This window comes from Dendrobium catenatum, unplaced genomic scaffold, assembly GCF_001605985.2.
Source record: "Dendrobium catenatum unplaced genomic scaffold, ASM160598v2 fragScaff_scaffold_1103, whole genome shotgun sequence".
NCBI classification, from domain to species: domain Eukaryota; kingdom Viridiplantae; phylum Streptophyta; class Magnoliopsida; order Asparagales; family Orchidaceae; genus Dendrobium; species Dendrobium catenatum.
Genome location: NW_021319565.1, coordinates 56,044 through 81,351, shown reverse-complemented (window position 1 = coordinate 81,351; position 25,308 = coordinate 56,044). Strand labels below are relative to the sequence as shown.

General features: G+C 36.4%; 2 protein-coding genes across 5 annotated transcripts in view; one reads left to right on the top strand and one right to left on the bottom strand.

Annotated features, from left to right (window-relative positions):
• Positions 1–6,554, top strand: part of LOC110108549 (nuclear pore complex protein NUP205) — a 105,071-nt gene extending 98,517 nt beyond the window's left edge. For 3 of the 4 annotated variants that reach the window (XM_028698528.1, XM_020839232.2, XM_028698526.1), the window contains exons 38-45: positions 2,472–2,615; positions 2,728–2,850; positions 2,937–3,032; positions 4,169–4,306; positions 4,567–4,667; positions 5,491–5,610; positions 6,013–6,091; positions 6,181–6,554. In XM_028698528.1, coding sequence (XP_028554361.1) covers positions 2,472–2,615; positions 2,728–2,850; positions 2,937–3,032; positions 4,169–4,306; positions 4,567–4,667; positions 5,491–5,610; positions 6,013–6,091; positions 6,181–6,264 — 885 coding nt within the window. In that variant the 3' untranslated portion in view covers positions 6,265–6,554. The remainder of the gene's footprint in view (positions 1–2,471; positions 2,616–2,727; positions 2,851–2,936; positions 3,033–4,168; positions 4,307–4,566; positions 4,668–5,490; positions 5,611–6,012; positions 6,092–6,180) is intronic. The other variant, XM_028698527.1, reaches the window with a different exon arrangement.
• A 1,512-nt stretch (positions 6,555–8,066) lies between these two features.
• On the bottom strand, positions 8,067–21,003 carry LOC110108547 (calcium-binding mitochondrial carrier protein SCaMC-1-like). The gene is made up of 4 exons (XM_020839229.2): positions 20,236–21,003; positions 9,129–9,914; positions 8,559–8,649; positions 8,067–8,470 (listed from the first exon to the last, which is right to left on the bottom strand). Exons 1-4 carry the CDS (start codon positions 20,636–20,638, stop codon positions 8,278–8,280), a joined length of 1,473 nt encoding a protein of 490 aa, XP_020694888.1. The 5' UTR covers positions 20,639–21,003; the 3' UTR covers positions 8,067–8,277.
• Between the last annotated feature and the right edge of the window lie 4,305 nt (positions 21,004–25,308).

Below are 25,308 nucleotides of genomic sequence, written 5' to 3'. Positions count from 1 at the left end.
TCAAATTGAAATAAAATGCGTTAAGTAATAACAAAACAATGTTCATACTATTCAACCTAAGTATAAGCTACTAAATCTCCAACAACAACTCACAGACTCAAACTCTCAAAGCTCCTAGCTCCTGCAGCTGTTGCAGGTGCTATGTACCTGCTAGTAAGCAAGTAGAGTATTAGTACAATATAGTAAAATAAAATAGTGCTAGTAAAGAAAAGCATGTGCTGAACAAACAACAAGGCTAAAATAGAAAGATAAGTTATTGGGGTAAAAGAAAACTACAAGCACTACTACGAACACAAAACAATAAGTACACTACTGAAAGTTAGAATAAAAAAATAACTGATGGCTAATAAGTGTCAAAACAACAACGATTGTAGGATAGTAATTGTCAAACTAGTGAATAAGCAGACTAGTAAACGACTCAAAGCTAAAATCTAGAGTCAGACTAGTAGACAACAACAACTGCAGGCTAGTCCAAACTGAGAGCCAGCAACTAAAATGTAGTTTCGGCTCAAGAAGAATAGGCTAGTATTTAATTCATATGCATAATACCTATAATACCTACAGCCTACACCACTGCATGACGTTCTAAGTGGATTTTCCAAATTTTTAACTCTGTCATATACACTTGTACAGTAACTTTTATTAATAAACACTAAAAAGAATTTAAAACTTAAAGAAAAAAATGTAAATGAAAACTAATTCATTAACTTCCACACCTTTACAAATTAGTATATAGTTCTATATATTAATTTGCTTCAATTAACGAGTTGAATACTACGGAATGATTTTTTTATGATTTTCGTGAAAGTTACTATTTCGGATATAATTTAATTGAGAAAATTTTATATTTTTATCTTTTGAAAATTGGGTATTACAATATCTTTAACTTTGTTTTATTTAGATTTGTTGGAATTTTTTCCTGCTATTTTCTTTGATATCTTCCCTTGTACACATAATTAGATGAATGAAAATCAAGTGGATTTCCTCAACTCTGTCCATCTCTTTCTCCTTGTGCCATTTGAGATCCCCATGCAGGGCGAATCCAAGCTTTCACCCAGTAACAGCCCCTCCAATGTTTCGGAACTCCTTGGGAACGTGTAGAACATCAAGAAGTGTTCACCTTGCTTGAACAAGTTTGTAGCATGAAGAACTGAGTGTAATCACTCTGTCCACATCTTCTCATTTTATTCCTAAAAAATGGTTTTCCTTGATTATCTTTAACTGAGTTATATTTTTTCTTTTCTCTGAGCTTCCCATTTACTACACAATCATTTTACCAGCAAATCTTTCACACCAAAAGGAGTGGCCTGCACTACCTCTCTTTTTTCCCTCAATTTGGATCATGATTTAACCACCTTGTCATCTTTATTTTGTTGGATCTCAATTGCATCATGGAGTGGAGATCCACCTTTTTCTCCTCCTTGGCTCCATCTAATTTGCAGCGTGGTCTGTGTCCATCTATTTTGGAGTAGAGATCCAATTTCTTCTTCGTTGGGAAAAGGTTCTTGCCTACAAAACACCCTTCTCTTCTAGGAGAACTCTGTATAAAGGGCAAAACATATCTCAGCTATGTCATTCTCCTTGACTAGATTATTTCATCATGAACATCACCTCATGTCTTCCTATTCTGCACTTTCAAACTTCTCAAGTTCATTGAGTTAGTGAGGAAAGTCTAGCTTGAACCTCAAGGTCAGGCTTGATTTGATTTCAACCTCAGCCTCTCAAAATTGGTGGAGCCTGATCTCCCTACCTCGAGCTTGACTCAATTACATATGTTTAAGTGCAACCATATATGCCGTGGCACTGGAATTTAGGTTTCAAACATTCCTAATTTTTTTCTTTGATCATCTTCATGTAAAGATCATTTACTGACTTTTGCATGTACACTATGTTTTTATGTTCTTAGGCATGCACGTCGAGAATGAATGCACATTTGAATAATGGAATAGAGCAGTTTATTTGTATGTATTTTTTTATTGGGTTGCTTTTTTGCAAATTCTCATTTTAGTAGTGCGGTGCTAAATTGCCTACCATGATGCTTTACTCTTGGAAGTCGTATTAGGTGTATTAAACCGCAGTATATAGATAATGGTAATTCTTACTCGGTAAGGATTTTTTGAAATGAAAATCAGCTAAATAAGCGATCCCAGCTCTTTTCTTCAACAACATAGAAAAAAATTATCTTCGATCTGTTTTTTTTTTTTTCTGATTTTGTTTAGCCGCCCGACAGCACTTTTTTTCAAATTTTTTAATAACTTTTTATTTATTTATTCTGATTATTGATCCTGACTAAATTTTTATTCCCCTTTACTTTATGCTTTGTGTGATTTATGTGAGGAGGACATGGAAGCAACCAACTTCTGCTTTTCCAAAATCATTTTTGCGGCTCATGCCTGCACTTCAAAATGAGAACTTTTGATGATGTTAAAATTTGTATTTTATTTAAACTTCTTTTCATTTGTTGCTCATAGGTTAAGAATAAAATCGTACGGGAGGTTTTGGATTTTGTCAAGTCCCAACAGTTAGTTTTTGATCATATTCTAAGAGAAGACATCTCTGTAGCTGATGAAGGCACTTTGGAACGGATTAATCTTGTTGTCTCAATACTTAGCAGGGTATGCAACACATTTTCCTGTGGTTTCTTTCAATCTATATTTCACAATATATGTTCACATTGTTTAGCAACTAACATTACTGTTACTTTGTGCAACTTTTGTTATCATGAAGATTTGGCCTTATGAAGAGAATGATGAACATGGTTTCCTCCAAGGGCTTTTCAGCATGATGATTTCTGTTTTTCAACTTGATATTGGCTCTACTGATTTTGGTCGATTATCAGATTCGGTTGTGGTAACATATATGCGAAAATATATGCTGGTAGCATGCTTTTATTACTGGTAGTTTTCCTGATTATGAAACTTGTTTATGATATGCAGAACAGAAGGAACTCAGAGCTGATCATGTTCAGACTATGCTTTAGCCTTCTCTCGTATCTTTATTTTCTGATAACTAAGAAGCTCATCAGGTTGCAGGTGGGTTATAGTTTTGTTTCTTTAAATATTAAAGTATATTTTATGCTTTCAATTTGTTGTTTATTCTTTACACTAGAACCAAAAACCTATTCGAAAAGGTCATCAACTTCCTTGTTTGTTTATGCACCTTCACAAGCACGTCTTTTATTTATCATATATGTTGGGTCTCTTTTGTTCTCGTTTATCTTTAAAAAAATTTCATATGCCCGTGCAAAATTTGATATCATAGAATCCTTATGGTCGTATGGAGGTGAGTAATGCTCATTGCATTAACATACGCAAATTAGGGATGGTTATTGATATAGGCAAAGGGGGGGTCAACTCAAACCCAAAATAAGTTGGTTTTGACTTCCCTTGAGCTTACAAGCTCAATAAAATTTGAGCTGGAATTTAGCTCATTTATGAGCTGGTTTTTAGTTCATTTATTGAACTAAAGGTTAGCTCATTTATTAGTTGAGTTTAGGGTGTCTTGTTAGAGTCTTTGTTTGTAAGTCGTTTAATTTTAAGAGTTGTAAGTCTTTATTTATAAAAGTGTTCATTTATATGAAATGTAAGAGTTTGTTCTAAAATTTCTAAGTTATCTCTTCTTTTTGTGCATTTTGTGTTTTCTTTTATATAGGAAGTTGTTTGTGTTTTTGTGATAAAAAATTTGGGGCCCTCTCCCAAATTTTTTATTGCAGTAATTTAATATCAGAGCAAGTTAGGCTTGATGTTGTTGTTGTTCTACATAACTAAAGTAATGAATTATTTGTTTTAAGCTAGCAGGACTTAATTAAGTATTAAATTATTTATAATAGTTTATTCAATGGCAATTTTAATTTAATATTTATTAATTAAATTAATAATATATTTTGGGACTCTACTGAACCTATTTGAAAGCTTTTTGGTTAATTTGCCGGTGATACTTTCCCCGTTGGTTTACTGTTGGCCAAACCACTTTAGATGTTTCGCATGTCTTGGGATATGGTTGCATCTGAAGCTTTAGATGTTTTGCACGTCTTCTTCATTTTTCTCAAGTTTAATCATTCAAATAATAATGATTATTTTTGCGTATCCAGTAGGCAATAATTACTATTATTATTTATCATTATTTTGCTTAACCTTTTATTTTGCTCCACAACTGTGATGTTTGACAGGTCTCAGATAGCCCTGGTGGTCTTGCTGAATCGGTAAACCAGCAGCAACCTACATTACTTGCCTTAGCGCATCTTCTTGATTCTTTGACGATAGCCTTGGTGAGGGCTGCTGAAGAAAAGTTTTTACTGCTCAATAAGGTATTTTGGACCATTGGAATTAATCGTATTTTAATTTGTTCAATTTTTCTTTAGCTAGGGTTGTTGAAAGTTTAAACGGTGCAAACCCCATGAGTTCATATTGATGCATGTGTATTTTGGATATCTAAGCATTACCTTTATTTGTTATGATTGATGGAATTCATACAGCTTCACAGAAAATAAAATCCCCTGTAAAAGAATGATACTATATGATGATGTTATTGCAAGTGTTGATCATTCGTTTGTCTGCCTCCCTTCAGATTCAGAACATCAATGAATTATCAAGGCAGGAGGTTGATGAGATTATTAATGTTTGCATGAGACAAGATTATCTCTCTCCTAGTGATAATATTCGGAAAAGGTAAGTACATTTTTCACTAGATGGGTTTTTTTTTTTTTTTTGCCTTTTACTTTTGAGCCCTTTTTTTGGTAACCATGTTTGCATTTTCATGGTAAATTACTTTTTTTTCTTAACGTTTGTTGATTCAATAGCTTAAATGCTTACCAATATGCACTTTAATCATAATCTTCTTACAGTTCCTTTTGTATTTACACAGCTCATCTTGGAATGTTGGTTGGGAGCTTTGGCTACCAACCAAGAGGTCTTAAGTTCGAGTCTTGCGAATGTGATGTGTGTGTTAGTTTGTCTTGATTGACCTAAATGTCCCAAAAAAAAAAATCAGATAGTTTTTTTTTTTACTGAACTTAGGATGTTCATTGAGCAATGAACCAGGAGGCCGGTGAAGTACAATTTATGCATCACATGTTTCATTCCAAAATATCTAGTTTATGAAACGATTAACTAGGCAAGACAATTAACGCATCATATGACATTTGAATATGAACATAAATTTTCTGTTTGTATGTTAGGGTAATTTATAAAATATACAAGCATCTAGGAAAACATCTCTAATAACCTAGTAAATGAAATCCATCTACATTGATGTATATAGAGGATTTCAATGCTCAGTCGGGTTTGGTTTAAGGTTAGCATGTACAAATGACTAATGAAAATAATGTCCCCTTACAACAACATAAAGTTCTTCGTTATATTTACTACATACTATCTAGGCATCTCATCATCTCCCTAGAATTTGGATCCATCTTGTTCTAGCCTTTCTTTTATTTAATTCAGATGCTCTGACTTCTACAATGTTATTTTAATTCTACCTGTACTTTCTCAGGAGGTACATTGCGATGGTAGAAATGTGTCACATGGCTGGGAATAGGGATCAGCTCATCATCCTTCTTCTTCAACTTGCTGAATGTCTCTTCAGCATCCTTCTTATTCATTTACAAGATGGGTATGGCTATCTAATGCATTTTATACAGCCACCAAAGCCCTTTTCTTTGGCTGCCATCATTATCGCATAATATATATATATATATATATATATATCTTGTTTCAATAATAATGTTATTAGCCGTATTCGATTAGTATTAGATTTTTCTACTCAATCCTCTATTAAATTTTCTTATTTTTATTATATTTATTTATCATATCAAATATATTACATTTATATAATAGAAAACTAAAAGTGATTTCAAATAGCCCCTTAGCTAATAATATGTTAATCCTATTTACCTTTCCTAAAAATTCCAACTTTAGAATTCCACGACGCCATACTTAAAATTATATTTACAAAAGTTTTTTTTTTATATGTATTGTCATTTTCCGTTTTAAGCAAACTCCACCACTCTTGCAGTAACTCAGACTTGGGAGATTTGTCCTTTCTATGTGAAAAGTTGCACCCAAATTTGCAAAAACTGGAACTATTAAGAGAGGTAACTAATTTAATCATTAAAGTTTTTTATTTTCTGCAAGCTGTTGAATGATTATCAATTTCTGTTCATTTATTTTATTTTTCATGCAGGATAAAATTGGGCACAATCTAAAGCTTTTTCACAGAACAATCACCACTCTGAAGGAATTATCAGTCAGAAATCTAGCCTTGTAAGGGAAGAACTCCATTCTTGAGCAATCTGTTGCTGCTTTTCATTTATTTATTTATTTCTTTTTTGAGAACTGTTTTAAAGGCAAATGAAGCAGCACTGCTAGTTTTCTGCCTTGTTAATTTAAATCCCAATGTAAAATAAAATATGTATTAGCTCTAATTGAAATTTTCATAAGGTTCCTTTTTTTCTTACGGAAGGATTGATTGGGAAGAAATGAATTTTGTTAGGGCCTCATGTCAAAATGTATTAGGAGTGTAAAATGTTTATTTAAATTAGTAAGATTAGGATTGCAGACTTGTCCTGTACTTAATGCAGGATCATGATACATATTAAATAATTGTTGTGTGTACCATTTTCATAGTTTTAAGGAGGTTTTGAGCCAGTTTTTGTGCTGTTATCCCTCTCTGGTGATGGTGCTTTTATTATTTTTCATTTCTATTGAAATCTGTCTGGTAAGGTTTCATTCGGAATGATTTTCTTATAAAAATTAAAAAATTTTAACGAAAAAGTTATTTTAAGAAGTATTAAGAAAGCTGTAATAAATAAGATAAATTATTTTGTGCGGAATTCATACAGAGTAATATATATACTGTGTATAAAAATATAATATATAGTGTATATATTATGTACAGTCATAGTTCAAATATAACTCTGTCTGCACTTCGCACAAAATAATCTCTCCAGAGATGGAGCCTAAGTTGAGATACGTTTACAGAATTGGACAAAATGCTTTGTAAACTGTATTTTTAAGGCCTAGAAAATAAAATTTCGTGAAAACTGTTGTTTTTTGGGGGAAAAAACTACTTGATAGGATTTTTTTTTTTTTCTCATTCTCTCTATTTCTTTGGCAGTAATAAGAGTTACTGAAAAGTTTATTTATGTTTAGACATGCAAAAAGATATGAATAGTATTTGTAAATTAAGTTAAATAATTATTGTTGCATAATATAATAACTAAGGCAATCTTGTTATGACAAAAGTTATGATGTATTCCTACAATCATATTATGACTTTCATTATAAAATCATAGACCAAACATTTAACCATGTCAATGCTCAAATCAATACAATACTAATTGTCCTCATACAGCAACAAACTCATAATAACAGACATTACATCAAATCACTTAAAATTCCCCTTTATAATAATCAAAATCTCATACAATTGTTGCCTAGAAATCCTGATTGATAGCCCTATAATCTAACATGAAATTGCTACAAAGGCTTAAACAAGATAGAGTTCAGGAAATCAAAATATGATATTATAAATTTATCTTTGAATTGCTCTTTTAAAAACTCAAATTACATTTCCAATGGTTATAAATTTTGAGATTTGAATCAATATAACAACAGGCTTCTTATGCAGCTTACAATTTACCCACCTTCAGTGGCAGCTGCGATAGGGGCAACTCCCCCAACTTGAACAGCATCTATGGCCTTCCTCCAGCCGATGTCCAATGTTCAAAATTCTCCTAGCAGTTTTTACTAATTTTTATACTAAAAAATTGTTTTAAGAAGTAGTAAGAAAGCCGTCCCAAACGAAGTCTAAATCTCGAGAGAACTTTTCGGAAGCAATTCCCATGTCAAATTTGTAACTTCAATCAGTAATAAAGTTGCGAATATAAGGCAAATAAACATGCAAGAGAACATAAAAACAAAGTTATATCTTTTCTCATAGTTTTGCAGAGAGACAACAATTTAGAATCATGCCTAAGTAATATTTTCCTTTCTTCAGAAAACATAAATCAAACATTAACAGAAAGAAAAATAAGTCAGAAAGACTACTACTGCAGTACTACTTCAAGATCAACTTCACAATGGAAACTTTATTGATTTCAAAAGAAGATTGCAAAACAAAAATCTGGTAAGCAGATGTTTGATGTTATGGTCAGAACTTAACCTCCATGTTACATAACTAATGAAAAGACCAATCCCCTCACCTATTTCAGCCTCGTTAGCTTCGTCATACTCTATAGTCAGCCAGATCATTTTAATGGCTGAAAAGATTAATACTTTCCTAATCAAGGGAAAGGTTTTTCTTCATTGTTTCATAAACTAGATAGGTAATACTTGCTGAAGGAACCACTTTGAGCAAATTTGGAAACAATCCTTTGTAGAATCCAGAAATCCCTTCATGCTGGAAGGTTCTCCAGAATACATCCGACATTCCTTTATAAGCACTGGCTGAATCAGTACGTTGAGCTTGCATTCTGTAGAGTGATAACGCTAGTAGGAAAAAACAGAAGGGAGGAAAATCCAAAAAATATAAACGCAAATCAAAGAGAAAGTATGAATTACCTCGTTCTAATAACCTGCAAGGGATAAACACATGTTGCTCCAAGAGTTCCAGATATTGTTCCACAACCCAATTGTATAAGAGGACCCGGCTCTACATCATAATTAAATACTTTAGAATATGTTCAAGAATATATTCATGCAAAGAGTCCACCAACTGCTTTCCAGGTAGTATTGGTCGCTATCGTCATATAAAAAGGTGGAGAAATTATTCTGTGCGGACTCCGAACGTAGAGGTTCGTCCGGATGCTGCGTATGAACTGAGTATGGACTGCGTATTGGTAGATATTCAACAAATACTCACTAAATATTCAGTGAATACTCACAACTAATGATTGGCTTAGTATTTGCTGCCTATCTACAAATACAAGGTAAATATACAATCCATACTCAGTTCATACGCAGTCCATAAGCAGTCCATACGCAACATCCAGACGATCCTCTACATTCGGAGTCCGCACAGAATAATTTCTCTAAACATGTGAGGGATTTGAAGCATCTCAAGAAAATATACTGATCATATAAACATTAAAAAAAAAAGGGCAAGAGAATAAGTTTACCAGAGCCCCTTACCACTATCTTTAAGAATATATGATCTAGAAATATCTTTTAGGGTTTCATAAGCTGCAAGATCCAATCCAGCATAAGGGATTATCCCCAGTAGAGAGGGCACAAGACCTCTGTAGAAGGCCAGAGGTCCTTCTTGCACCCATATATTTCTTGACAAAGTACTCAGCTTTGGAACTTTTACACCATCACAGGCATAAGTCTGCAACCGCGTCTTTATGAGATCCAAAGGGTAAATAGCAGTTTGTGCAACAGCACCTGCAAGGCCACCAGCTATTAGGCGCCCAGAAGCACCAATGTCTCTCTTTTCTTCACCTTGGGCAGTTACAATGAGATCTTTAAGTGCCTCATAGGCATAAAATTTGATAGCACTCTCAGGACAAACCTTCATCACATTTAACCCATTGCCTCTAAAAAACCCCAAGAAACGTCCTTCTCTCCAAATATCCTTTATTGCTGGAATAATTTGAGAACTCTTTGTCTGGACTTGCATTACCACTTTGAGACGGTCAAGAGGAGCAGTTGACGTACGAGAAGTTGCGCCAGCAACTCCACCGGCAATCAAATACTTGCTCGCATTTACATGCTTGCTGATCCCTTCTGGAATAACAGCCTGTTCGCCAATATCTACAAGGCAGACTCTTTCCCAATAATGGTAGATGTTCTCAATGGTCGCCTCATGTGGGTATAGGAGAAGAAAGTCTCTCCACTCCTCAAAAGTTATGATTCCGTTGTTATCTTTATCCACATGCTCAACAAAACGTGCTAGCTCCTCATCATGAATCTCAATTCCTGAAAAGAGTAATTGGCGCTTGATTTATAGAATAAAACAGAAGCCACAAAGGAAATTAATGATAAATTATATTCCATATTTATTAAGCCTTTACATTCTTCTTTTTTAGACTCCATAAAAGAGGTGACAGAACAATTTCTCTTGCGGCCTTAAAACACAAGTTCAGAACTGGATTTAGGAGAGATGCAAGTATGAAACACTACGTACAATTGATTGTTCATTGTAAGGGCTTTGAAAATCTCCTTCTATTCCTTCCACACACACAAAAAAAAAATCTTTTCTTCCATCATAAGTTATCTTGAAAAATTCAGGTTTTATTCTGTTTTAATGCAGCATTGACAGCTATCTGTTCAATAATGGGTCATAACCTAAGTTCCTCTTCAAGCTAACAAGGATGAAATTAACATTTTATTGAAATTATGAATAATATATGTAAATATGTTATTTTCATCTAATATTTTTGAAGACTCAAGCTTATGAATTTAGGCCAAGGGTGTAGCATCCGATTGAAGTTTATAATAAAAAATGACAAAATGCAGCAAAAACTATATAATGATCATCAAAATTCTACCAACATTCTCATTTCCTACCCGTTATTGATGACTAATTTTAGCTTGATGTACATGGGGGCGTCCTAAATTTTGTGATCGGATTTGCATCAAGCTTTAGCCTAAAGCTTGATGCAAATCCGATCACAAAATTGTCTCAAGCCTGCTAAAACTCCACTGTCAAGAGCCTTAAAGCCTGTAATCAGCCTGCAAATTATGCATCTCCTTCCCAATGCCTTTCCTGTATTTCTTCTATTGAGCTTCCCGAGTTTGTAGCTGTTTTGACAGCTCCAAGTTGTCATACTTGTTGAAAAAACTGTTCTATATTACCGATAACAGTCAACAGCCACCTGAAATTCCGGCCACCTCCTAGCTAAAACAGACTATTTTGGAACCATCAAGTTCCCGGCAGTCAGCCCCCTTCCTAGCAGATTTACAAATCTAGTTCCTAGTCAAAATCACCTCCACATACCATCCACCCATTCTGTAGCTTTAACCACAATTCAAATTTCAAAATTTGAAAAATGAAATCAGACGTTTAAAATATAAATTTTAAAATTTGAAGCTCAAAACTTAAAGTTCAACATCTGAATTTAAAAAAAAAAAATTGAACACTAACACCTATAACCCTCTTCATTGGGTGAGCTAATCCACAGAAAACATGAATCTAACCATCCTGGACCATTCTAGGCATCAAATGCCCGTTCTTGGGTTGAAATGTGAGCCAGATAGTGGCTCCTTGCCATCCACAGCAACTGACAAGCAGCGAGGAGTTGATTGGCACTATACTGGTTGCTATATGATGAGAAATCTATATTGCTAGACCAACTAGATAATCAGAGCTTCATCCAAGGAGATATGTGGCCAACTGAGTTTAACTTTTCACTTATATAGGTACAATCCTTAACTTGAAACTCTGGTCTAAGGTTTCTGCTCATTGAAAAGTCTCGTCTCACACTTAGGGAAAACGTTTGGGAACTCTAAATGTTTGTGAGTTGAGTGTCAATTAAAAACCTCTCCTGCTTTAATAAGTAGAGCGAATTATTTCTCGATCACATTGTGAGTTCAAAATACATTTATTGACCTCTAAAAGATCTCCAAGGCAGGAGTGATACGGATAAAAATAGATCTAATCAACTTGTTGTACCAAAAGAGGCCCTATATGAAAAACCCTGAGAGAGATAGTGGTTTGAGTGTAGGCTCCGAAAATTCACGCCCCAGCCTCTCATCGGCCCCTCCTTTTTCCAAGTCATCAAGGAGAGTTTTAACGAGTAGGTTCCAAGGCAAATTTTCATAAGGCAGATTGGGTTTTGATTAAGACATTACCCAGTGACTTTGCACTCATTTTGTGAGGACTTTATGATCTGAGTTCATGTTTCCTATAAGCACAAGCTCCTATAATTAATTACACCTCCCGATAACGAGAGAGAACTTTCGATTAAGACTTGTGGTCAAACAGATACATAGTATCTGACGTATAGTGGCGGTGTGTTTAGGCATTTAAAATTAGAAATTACTACTTGTACTTAAAGTGGATGGTAGGGGAATGATGATAGACTCGATGAAGATCCCATGGTTTCGTCGTCCTGGGTCATCATGATACCTAGTCTACTTAGTCAGGGGAGGTAGTCGACCCAACCAGACCGAAGGATCCTTATCGACGAATTGCTTCGTCCAAGGGTACCTTGTAGACATGGAGTGAATATTTCTCAAGGGGATGGATTTGAGTCCACCTTAGCTGACAAAGAGCTATGTGTCATATCGATCATATCATATTGATTCATTACTTAAAGATTTAACGTCGTTGGAGAATATACATGCTTTGACCATGACCGTAATTTAATGGTGTCATTTAGAGATAAAATTACTAGGTCAGAGGGTCCCGGTCATAATCATTTACCTATGGTGCCATGTTGTAGTGAAACTACTGGTTATAGTACACGTGCCACGTCCTTATTTGCAAGAGATGATTTGAGAATGAATCTTTGTGATATTCTCGACTAGACATCCACTTTTTTTGAGCTGAAGTGCTTTTTAAATTTGTCCGCCTCGACAAACTGTTGCTTAGGGTGAATGGATATTTTGCATTAAGTATTTTGGCATTTTGTTTCAATTTTAAACAATACTATCATTCATGAATACGTTAAAGTCAATTGAATGTATTTTATAGGATTTTGGAAGCATCCTGATGTTTGGGATCCCCTTCGATTGAGATATTCTGTCAACACGGCTATCATCGAGAAATTTATGGATATGATCATTTCATCGACTAAACCTTGTCAACACTGTCTTCTTGCAAACCGATGATCAGGTCAAGCTCCTAATTTTAAGAGTTATCGTATAGACATCGGAATTGAGAATGTGTATTTTGATCGATAAATTTTTTTTATAAAAGACCTTGAAGGTCTAATATGAATATATAAAATCAAATACTCTGGTTGGCATTACGACCATGTATTTGCTCAGTGGTTCAAATCGTGTCAACTTGGGTTCATTCAAAGAGAATGATCATACTTGAATTTAAGTTCATATCTTTGACCCACACAGCATCCTCAGATGTCACGTATGTACATGCATCACACTCGTCAGGGCCCATACGAGTATATATATTTTTAATGCATTTTGCATGATGTGTTTGTATAGTGGTACGTATTCAACCTATTAGGTACATACGACATATTTGCATGTTTGTACACATGCTTATGTTTACATCTGCATGTTAACATACTCACATATGTACTAGTGTATTTGCATGTATGCATATGTATTTGCATCTTGCATGATATTTCGCATGTAGCATGGTGTGCTTGATATGCATGGTTTAGCGTGTTAATGTAGCGTATAGTATGTTTGCATAATGCATCTACATGATACTCTAGTACTTTCACGTATTGCATGAAGTATTTACATGTCGGCGTAACACACACCGCTACACAGTGCATTTTACATGTTGTATGGTGTACTTGCTAATGCATTTTGTATGTTACAACGTGTATATGCACGATGCATTTTGCATGATAATACAATGTGTCGCCATAGCATGGCGTATTTTATATTTTTTAATGATGTGTTTGCATGATGTGACCTGCATACTGCAAACGTATGCACATTATGAATATGTTAGTGTACAAATGCATGAGGGGTGTTTTTGCACCATTCAAATATGATTAATTTTGCAACAAATCATCATTTAGAATATGCACGAGTTTTTTAAAGGGGGTCTGTGAATGTCTTATGTCTACTTGTATAAATATTGCGGATCCAGTGACATTTCATCTTCTATGAGCCATCATTTTCTTCAATATTCAGCCTGTGGGAGTGTACTTCAGCCTACAAACAAGTTATGCCATGCGTAAGGAGCCTCCTACCTGTCGCTTGCAAGTAGACTGATTTATCTAGTGTGATAGTCTGGCGCCGCAAATTTATTGTCTCGGTTTACCAGTGGCCTACAGTTTTTATTATAAATTTCGTGCTTCTGCTTACATATGAATTAGTGTTGCATTATGGGTCGCCCGTTGGCTCTTGCGAGCAAGCTATTGTGCATGGCAAGCTTTGTTAGATTTGTTCGTCGGTCATTAGCGAGTAATTGGAAGTCGCCAGCTTAGCTCGTAGGCGTTTGCATTTACTACAGTTCTTTTGTATTTGCTCGTAGATAGTAGGTTGTGTACATGATAGGTATTCTACAGTGACTCATAGATGCTCGTATTTATCACAAGCTCATTGCTTTTTTACATTTGCTGGTGGATAGCATGCTGTATATATGACTAGTCTCCTACAGCGACTCGTAGGTGCCTGCATTTTGCATTTGCTCATAAATAGCATGTTATATACAATATACATGACAAGTTTCCTACAAAGAGTCGTAGATGTCTGCATTGGATGAATGTCTTATGTATTTGCATACAAATAGTACATTGTGTGTTCAACGAGTTTCTTACAGTAACTTGTAGGCACTTGCACTTGCTGCATATCATTTGCCTTTACTTATCGGGGACTGATGCATTTGACTGTCATCGCGTGGTTGTTGACTGTTAGGGTATCATAGCATTCACTGCATGTTGATGGTCATAGCCTTTTTTTTTATGATCGTCGTCTATAGGTATACTATTGTACACACGGCGAATCTTCCATCATTGTTGGTAGGCATTTGCATTTTCCACGCTCTTCCATCCCATGCCTGCATAGGATCCATCACCATTGGCGATACATTCACTGTTATTGCTTGTAGATAGGATTGTTGTATGCATTACAAGCTTTCTGCTGTCATATGTGGACAAGCTGTGTTGAATGCATGTCTTCTAGTGCTGCTTGTAGGAATTTGCATTTATTGCAACCCTTCTGATGTTGCTTGTAGAATGGCATCCAATGTCGGCGTCTGTGGGTGAATTAGTGTCTTTATCTACATGCTTAATCGGTACTGATTGTGGATGAGTTAGTAAGCTCATTACGAGCCTTTAACCTTCCCCAGCAGATGAATTATTATGTCGTGGGTTTCGTTTTCTTGCTGTAGGCTGATTGACATGGGCACCGTGAGTCTTAAGTTATTAATCTATTGGGAATTGTGCACAATGGCCTGCATTTAGATTGTCACATTCTTTGTTCGTTCTTGTTGATCATTGCTTGCAAGTTGCAAGCAAATCATGCTTGGAGTTTTGATCATCACAAGCAATTGCCTGCAAAATAGTTTATGCTTGGAAATTGGTCCATCACGAGTCTCATGTTTATTCATTAATGTTCGTTTGAATGATTTGAACCATATTTTGGGATTTATATTTTTAATTTAACCATGCATTTTAAGGTTTAGGGTCCAGTTCCCTGTCATCCAATTTGCATGTTATGTTCCTTGAAGTCCAATTTACAAGTTCGGCTTGTTGTCATTTTGTTTAAGTTCAGGTCCTCTGGTCACTGAAAATTTCGGCACCCTCCGGGCATCTCCCTGTTTAGGAGAAATTTCAGGAACTGGGCCTTCCCTACCACGCTACGAGAGCGCGTAGAGTAGGTGTCAGGCTACACCACTGCCGTGATTTTTAATCTCACCGCGCTACGAGACCGTATAGGGATCTTTGAGGCACATGTCTGAAAATACACAATTTTTTCCCGCAGGCATGACGGCACATACACGGGCACTTAGAATTATCCCTGTAACGCTACGAGAACGCGTAAAGGCCCACCCGCCTAGCCGCAAGCATTGCACCGGGTTCCCTCCCACCACAATACGAGAGCGAGTAGGGTGGTCCCCCGGCGTGCCGTGAGTGTCAAAAATGGGATTCAAGATTTTCTAAGTTTTAAGGATATTATACCTTTGCGAGGAGCGAAACGGCGGTGTCGAGGCGACAGCGATGGCAACGAACACAAAAATCCCCTCTCCCTTTTCCTGTTCTTTTTCTCCCTTTTTTTTTTTGAAAACTTTCTCTTTTTTGTTTGAATAATAATAACAATATTATTAATATTAATATTAATATTAACATTAGTAATTAGTATTAATAATTAATAGTAATAACTAATAACAATAATGATATAGGAAGAAAGGCATGAATGCTAGGGATTTGGGTAGATGGCTAGGTAGAATTTTGAACTGGGAAGAAAGTCGGGCAGTCAAAGTCGGCATAATAGTAGAGGAGGGATTGGGTTATAATTGCTTGGGTGGAGGGTTGGATTGGAAGAATTGTGGTTGGTGTTGAGATCGGGGTAGATCGTGAGGTAGGAGCCAGAACTAGGCTCAATCGGAGGTTTGTGGCACTAAGAGGTGGAGAGGGATCAAGCCAATGTTTGTGTGGGATCGGATCGGGTGGTTGAAGGGACAGTTGCAGGTTGCAAAGTAGGGGCAGGATTTTGACGTGCGGCCTGGAGTGTTGAATGCCTTATAGGGGGTAAGTTCGGTCGGGCTTGAGGAGAGATCAATCCAGACCGATCGTGAGGGTTGTTCAGTCCTGAGTGTTAGCGTCGGGCAAAGATCCACGGATCAAAGAAGTTGGAGCGAGCAGAGACAAGATTGGATGCTAGAGTTCGTGGTTTGAAGGAGGACTGTAGAAGCTGGATTAGACAAGGTTTGGGATCTGTCGAAGTCGGAGGTGTGCATGCAGTTGGATTTGATCATGGGCTAGAGGCAAAGGAGATCTTCCTCCGGTTGCTTGGAAGAGGCGAGGTCGAGTATGAATGCTGGAGGCGGGATAGGAGGAAATCCGACCGGGTAGAGTTTGAATGTGGTCCAACTGGAAGCGGGATCGAAAAGTATTCGAACGGGAGGAAGGAGTTGGTTTGCAACACAACTGAGGAAGGAAGCAGGTTATGAGTGGCGACGGCCTCGATTCAGCTGTAGACAGAAGCGGAAGGGAAGAGCTAGACAAAAGCTTATGTGCAGGATCGAAGGGTGAGGGAAGGGCTCTCGTGTGCGAAGGTAAAGAAGCCAAAGGTAAGATCGAGGCAAGATCTTCACACGCGGAAGACGAGACAGTTCGGCGCCGGATTGTAGGGGATGGGCAGCTGAATAACATTATTTGAGCGGGATTTGAGCAGAAGTAAGAATGATGTTTTTTTTTTCCCCCTTTCATTTGGGTAGGGGTCAACATGGGGACAACATTAGAGAGTGGTTAGGTTAAAGAAGATAAGAAAATATGAAGAAATAAAGGAGGATATGGAATTGAGAGAGAATGTGATAAGAAATATGTGTAGCGGGATTTGAAAGCATATAATACATAAGGTGAGCAGACAAAAGAATTGGGTAAAGAAATTAAACAAAAGAATACCTTAAGAGGATGGAGATAAGGATTAGAATGAAACAAAAAGCAGTAATCCTAAAAGGAAAGAATCCTTATAAATTTCCAATCTCATACTGTAAGCTAATGATTCCCTAATAGCACTCCTTTTATAGAGTCAAACTCAATTACTAGCCAAAAACAAATCACAACAACAAATTAAAAACATGTTTAGAGTATAATTAAATTTGAGATATTTATTAAATAATTATGCAACATCAATTCCTCTAGAATATAAGGAACTCTGACCTGGAAAATTGAAATGCTATTGGAGAGAGAACTGAAGATCTTCAATTATATTGTAGAGTTAGAAAATAACATCCCAAAGAAAAGAGACAAATGGAAAGTCTATCCCAAAGACTAGTCATAGAATGGAAAATACATCTAGAAGTAGAAAAATGAAGCGGAAGAATGTCACCAACTCACCACATTGATAATATTAGCAGAAGATTCTCTTCATCCATCTTCAACGGGATCACCATAGTATTGAATAGATATCTTTAGAAGCTTGATAGTCTTCATGCACATTTTATGCTAACTCGTAGCTGGTTGAAGTGTAATCTAACTGAAATTGATTTCTCTTTTTTTTTTTCTCATTTGGACAGTTTCGGCTAATCAAGTGGATTGGGATGAAACGAACTGAATTAGATTAGATCAAACAAGAATTCAAAGTGAAGAAGTGAGGTGTGTGATTAAACTTTGTGGCACGCGCAAAATTACGAGGGTTCCGAATATAAGCAAAGCAACATTAAAGTTTATAGGTGAGAGATTGTGAAAGATATGCATTATGGGTTCGACAAAGAAGAAAATATGAGGACACAGATAAACACAAATTGAGTGGGCAACATGAGCATACAAGCGTTTCGCTTGGCAAACAACATTGGGACCAAAGTTGTTGAGCTAAGCAAAGAATGTGATGGAGAGTGAAAGCAAGCGAACACTAGCGATTGTAGCTCGGTGGCAAGCAAGCATATCTAGGGTCAAGTGAGGAAGAGCACGAGTCGAGCAAAGATGTGCGCATGAGAGATTCGAACAATCAAGCAAATATGGATATAGCATGATGAAACAATAACTTAGACCTACTTGAGCATGGGAGAAGGATAATATCGATGGGTATGAATGGCGATATGGCAAGTAAGAAGCCAACAATAGGGCACAAGAGGATGTGGGTTGGGTATGCCATTGAAGAAGTTAGAGCAAATGAAATTAGAATGGGGATTGTTTGTGATTAATGTGTGGAGGAAACAATGAACATGAGAGGGCGATAGAACACAATTTGGATGCTAATCAAGGTTGTGAAGTTAGGTGATGTGCAGGAAATCAAACTCAAGATGTGGCATAGAAGTGATCATGGTTGTAGGGTTACTAGGGTAAGGCACTAATACTAATTGATAATAAAGATGTGCAATGGGAGTTAGAAGAATCAAGAATAAGAGGAGAATTAGCAAGACGGATAGAAAAAAATGAATACATCAAGGGGGCAAAAATAAGGGGTATAGATAAAACAACACATAAAAATCAGACAAAATGGGAATCCTTAATGGGGAGGCATAAGAAATTTCAAATCTCAATTCATCATCTAATAATTCCCCCAAATACAATAATAACCTCTTTTTATAGACTTGGACTCATACATTTAACTCAGACACGATACGATTAAAAATGAAGGAAATATTATGTCCATCATCATCATCATTTAGCATTTAACACTTGGACTTGTACATTTAACTCATACATGATACGATTAAAAAGGAAGGAAATATTATGTCCATCGTCATCATCATTTAGAATTTAACTCATATAACAGGTAAAGCATGATAAAATCTAAGGCTTTTTCTAAATAATTATGCTACAGTAGGATGAGTTACAGACAAAGAAATTGGGTGTTAGACAGACTTGGAGGTGAATAAAAGGGGGGAGAGAATAAGTATTCAATCTAAGTTGGACTACTTGCATTCAATATGCAGCTAAAAGTCTAAAAGCATGCATTATTTCTTTAATCCAAAATACAACTATTAACCTTCCACGAAACTAAACAAAAGCAAACATGAATTAGAAAATTTTAGCTTAGTCCAGCATCCTTTTCCCTTTTCATCGCTACAAAATTAGTCATAGTACTAAAGATTTGCGTGGAGTGGTCGGCAAGTAAAAGAAATTAGGGACTATATTCGCATGCGAATCATTAACTTCACCTCCTATGTCAAGTGCTCAAAAAAATAACCATTCCTGGATCTCACATATAAATATTTCTAGGCTTTTGTGGAAACATAAATAAACGAAAAAGTTGAAACTTAAACTAGCTAGAAATTTGAACTAATAAAACTAAAGGATAAATAATTGAGGAAAATTCTTCACTTGAGAGTGAAAATATGGAAACAATAGGCGCTACATGACAGCAGCAAATTAGAAAAGTTAAACAAATATAATTTTATGAGGAAAAGGTCAAATAACTCTGAACTATTAATAAGAGGTTATTTTAGTCCCATAATATTTAATATATCTAATTTGGTCTCTTGATTCCTTAAATCTAATTCAAAATAATTCAACAAAAGGAATATTTTGAATCATATTTGAATGTCAATGGATTAAATTAAACATGTTATAACTAAAATAGGCCCATACAAAAAGACCTGGGACCATTTTTGACCTTTTTTCTCGTATGTTCAGGCATAGAGCATTCTGAACAAAACTGAAGCTTCAAAATAAAAAAAGTGGCATCCTACATATACTCACCTATCCCTACAAATCAGTATCAGGTCCGGGAATCACAAAACTGGTACTGATCATTAGTCAGCTATGCCGCTACCACAGGACACAATGTGAGAAACTTCATATAAAAATAAAAATAAAAAACTCTGGATAGAGCAGGGTCCTAAAAGGATAACATCTTGCATTACAAGAAACTTTGTTCTTCCAGAACCACTAAGGGCGTATTTGTTTGCTTGTGGATAGAAAGCATGATGATATTGGAAAACATGCAATCTATCTGATAACAAAAAACCATCAAATGTCATTACCTGCCTTGGCAAGTGCAAACAATAGTTCCTCAGGTAAGATGCACCCATTATGCTCAATATCAATCGCCTGAAAAATAGAATAGAGTTCCAGCTCCTTAGCATCCATATAGCGTTTAAACTCCTGATAATCAACGCGACCGTCGCTGTTAGCATCGCAAACCCTAAGGAGATCCCGCGCGTACTTGTACTCAGCGGGAATACGAAGGCCCGAGAGCCCGGCTTCGATCTGCCCGTAGTCGAGGTAACCTGCGCCGGTATTGTCGAAGAAGCTGAAGAGACTCCGGATTCGGACCTCGCGTTCATCCTTAGTCTCCCTCAGGGCAAGCAGGAGATGATCCATGGACACAGGGCCCGGCTTCTTCACAGGATTACACCCGCTGCCGCCTGGAGGCGGCGCCGACATCCTCTACAAAGGGGTCAGGCCGAGCCTAATCAGGAGGCCGCGGCGCCCACCGGGATCAAAATTGCAGCAGTCAACAAAAGGACCGAAGTGGAGGTCGCAGAACTTAGAGACAATGGTGAAGGAAAGGGGGTGGAGTGGATTAGGAGAGGGAGGAGATGATGTCGTGTTCATTTGAGGAATGGTTTGAATCGATCCATATCATCGATCGATGAACGCAGGTTGGAGATCTGTTAGACGTTGTATTAATGCACCGTTGATGAGTTGTGAACGAGGAAAGGAATAAATAGGGTCAATGGAATCCGATTGACGACGACTGGTTGGACGGAGATGGCCAGAGAGGACTTGCTGGAACGAGTGGGTATCCGCTTAACCTTTTTCCTCTTTTGTTTCTTTACTAATACTATGATTTCTACAATAATTCAATTAAAAGGTGATAAGTTAGAAAGCTAGTTTGAAGTCATAATCATATAAGCTGACTCATGATCACACTTCTGAGTTTTACACACTTAGGAGCTGTTTGGTAATAAGATTTATCGAACATGATTTCGACTCGGCATAAATCTCAAGGCGAAATAAATCCGTCATTACCACGTTTTTTGAAAAATTTTGCATGTGTTAAATCAAGAGTTTGGCTGATTTATGAGATTTTGGCAGAAGAAGCACGTGAATGGGAGAAAATGGTTACCTTGGCAACGAGCTCCCTCCCTCTCGTCGTTGCCGTTACTCCGAGCGAGCTGTCGTGACTTACTACCCGATAGGAAAGAATATTGTAATTATAACAAGTGGAGTCCAATCGAAAAAGTAAAGGTAAACATTATGTATTATTTGTGTAAAAAATTGTACTAACCACGTAACTTATTTTAATTGAAATTGAGAAAAAAAAACCTCTAAATTCCATACATAATTATTTTTCTTGTCAAAGAAGGTGAAGAATTCTTTTATTGACTCGATCAAAACTCTACCTCACTCCAAAGAAGACGAAGTTGAACAAGTACAAAAAGTTGGAGAAATGAAAAAGCAAACCCTAACGGCGCATAACCTACAGGCAAACATAAGAGAGAAATTCTTGGAATCGATGGCTATTACATATGAAGAGAAGTATCTTAGAAATTAATTAATTCGATTCAACTAATTTAATTAAAATTAATAAAAAATATAAATACTTAATAATTGATACATCATCAAAAAATTATCTTGATCGGGCACGAATATCGATGCAAAATCAAGTTGGAAACTTCCAAATAAAATTTGGGACCATCTGAACTCTGATTTCAGCAAACTTACAGTCAAAATGAATGTCTCGAGAATACGAACCCAACAGACACCAAATCCAACCCAATCCGAGTCCAAATAGATCCAAATCAATGGTTTGAAGCACTGTTGAAGGGTTCGAACCACAATTTGGATAACTAACTGGTTTCCAAACATGTCGTGCTTATAGTTGTTGACCTCATTTTTGTATGAGGTCACTAGGGCCAATCTTGACCCTAAATTAATCCTGATCCCAGATTAATCCAGACCCTAGGATTTTCCTGAATCTTAAGATCCTTCTAAATTTTAGATCCTAGGTTCTACGATAGATCCTAGGATTCCTCCAGATAAATCTACATCTTAGGATTTATTCCAAATCTTAGGACTCTTTTAGATTTCAGACTTTAAGATTTATCCTAGACTCTAGGATTCTTCCAAGTCAATTTAAATTCTAGAATTCTCCTAGATCCAGACCTTAAGATCTATTTAGGTCTTAGGATTCTTCAGGAGCCTAGATCATAGGACCTATCTAGAACTTATGACTCCTCTAAGTCCTAGACCCTAGAATTCCTTTAGATTCTAGGATCAATCTAGACTTCAAATCAAACCTGACCTCAAGTCAATCCAGATCTCAATTCAATTCGAGCCTCAATCAAAATCCAGACTTTAGTCCAGTTCAAAATTTAAACTCTAGTTCAAATCTTAATCCAACTTCAACTCTATCCAATCACTAATGATCATCCCAAATGATCATAAATGATTTGGACAATTCAAATCATATCAACCAGACTCAAAACCCAAATCAAATCCAGAGTTTTAAATCAAAGTTCAAGGGTATAAGGCTATGTCCTAAAAGACTTTTCCAGTGAACTTTCAAACACTTCAAAACCCAATCAAAAGACCTCTGATTCAGAGTCTATCATTTTCAAAGTGATAAGACATGTCTCTGGAGGCTACCCTCCAAATTTGAGCTCATTTTGAGGTCCTAACCACAGAAAATAAATCAAAATTTCAAGGCTGTAAAACTTTCAAATATTTACAGCCTATGCCACTGGACCTGCCATCTAGTGGATCCTAACCATGGAGCTTTCTCCAAAGCCTCCAATCACTTCCAGACCTTTAATTATGACTCATTAAATATTAAACTATATTTTGATGGACCCACTTTGACCCCCAGTTGATCAGGGGCAAAAATGACCAAAATACCCCTTAAGGGTTCAAAAATCAATTTCAAACCAAATGACATCCGAATTGCTTGGAATCACTTCTAACAATTTTCAATTATCAAATCAAATTTGTTGAGCTTGGACTCACAATCTAGGTCAACCTGGTTGACCCAATGAGCCCTTAAGGGTCCAAATGGGTTATTCCAACCCATTTAACCAAATCAAGCCCTTTAAATTCTCAAGCTCACTTCAATGATTGATTTAAACATACACAAATCATTTGGAGTCAAGTCGTCATGGATTTGACTTAGTCAAACTCTAAAACATAGTTAAACCTTCACACTACATATGCTTTTCCACTTGATTTTCAAACCCATTCATTTAAATATTCTCAATTATATTCCATTCAGAGCTTTGAACATCTACCAACCCATAACAAATCATATCATGTTCATTTTAACCAAGTCATTCTATTTTGACTTGGTCAAACTTATTCAAGTTCCTTTAAATGCACTCAAACTCAAGCCTTTAAGCATATAAACCCCTCCAACCTATTTAACCAGCACTCAAGCTCCACCCTCTTCCACCTCAGCAGTCAATTTGACTGTTGACCAGTCAACATATTCAAATTATCAAACAAATGGTTAAAAGGGTGGTCAAATGGTCAAATCTCCTACTCCAAACTAATTCACTCATTATCAAGCCACTCCAGCAATTCTAAATAACTTCTGGAAGATTCCTAAGCCTCATCTAATCCTTAGATTAAGGCTAAACCATCCCAAGTGGTTCCAAAGTGCTTAAGCAAGGACAAATTCCCTTTTACACCTCATGTCCTTGCATTATCCTTTCCCTCAACTCTCCAACCACTCTAGGGATAAGTGGAAATCATCCAAGAGCCCCTCAGTGAATTCCAGCCAGCCATTTTGATCAAAGGACATTTGAATAGGGTGAAAACCCTCATTTTGAGCCATGATTCTATCCTTATCATTCTCTCACTCAATCCCTCTGATCCAGAGCTAATCCAGCCCTCAAAAACCCTCTTTTTACCTCCTCCAGGCCTTCCCCTAGCATTTCCAAGCCTTCCCCCACCGAATCCAAGTCTCGAAAGCCTCATTGGCGAAGAGAGAGAAACCTAGAGAGAGAAAGAGGCGTTTTAAATATAACTTTTGATCCAATAAGATCCAGCTCTTGGTGTCTTCATAAGCGTTGTAGAGGATCACTGCAGCTTTCCAAAGAGCCCAAGAACACAAAAATCCGACGGTTGGATTGATTTCAAATTGAAACTGTAGCAAATATACAATGAATGGAGCCTCCAAACTTTAGGCATTGTTAGATTATATTACCCTCTAGCTACAGTTCAAATTTCATACACTTTCGTTGAGTATTTTGAAAGTTATGGGCATTTGAAGTTTTCTAGCTCTGCTTTAACCAGAGTCGTCCGATCGCGCCTTCAGCGTGATCGGACGGCCCAGAGATGACCCCGTCCCACGGCTGGGTTAGCTGACTCATTTAAGTAGAGGGTCCCGCCTTGCCACGTGGTGCGTTCCCATTGGTCGCCGCCATTCTGGCGGTCAGTTTGACCAAGAATTGTCAAAATAAATTCAAAAAATGTCCAAATCTTCCAAAATTGATAGAAAATCGAATTTTTCACCAAATTGGACGTTCTTGGGCTCGTTGGAAAGGGAATTTAATGTAGTATTTCTTCAAATTAAAATTAAGTTGATTTGACCTCTGTATTGTGAGTTATTTGAATTTGTTTAAATTATGTTTTTTTGCAATTTTCTCACAATACAGTGCTCAAATGAAGTCAAAATTTTGGCGAGAAATTATTGTGTATCTTAGGCATGTTCACTAATTTGTTTAGGGTCAGATACCCAATGGATTTCTGTTATGTGAATTTTTAAGTTGAAGGGTCCATTTTGGACCCTAAAGTTTGAAAATTCATAACTCCCTAAATTATGAGTATTTTGCTGTCAAATTTCTGTGGTGTGGATGCATGTATGCCAGGGTTAGACACACCAAAGTTTAAGCCAATTTGAATTGTAGAGACACTTAGGAAAAATATTTAAGAAAATGTCTAGAAAACTTAGAAAAATTCCTAGGGCATTGTACACACACTCAATAGGGGTGAAACTTGAACAAAGTAAACCTAGTGACATTTTACACTTTAGGTTCAAATTTCATCCAATTTGGAGTTCATTAGGTCAGATAATTAAACAAGTCAAAGTTAACCCTTTAAGTAGGCTTTAAAAA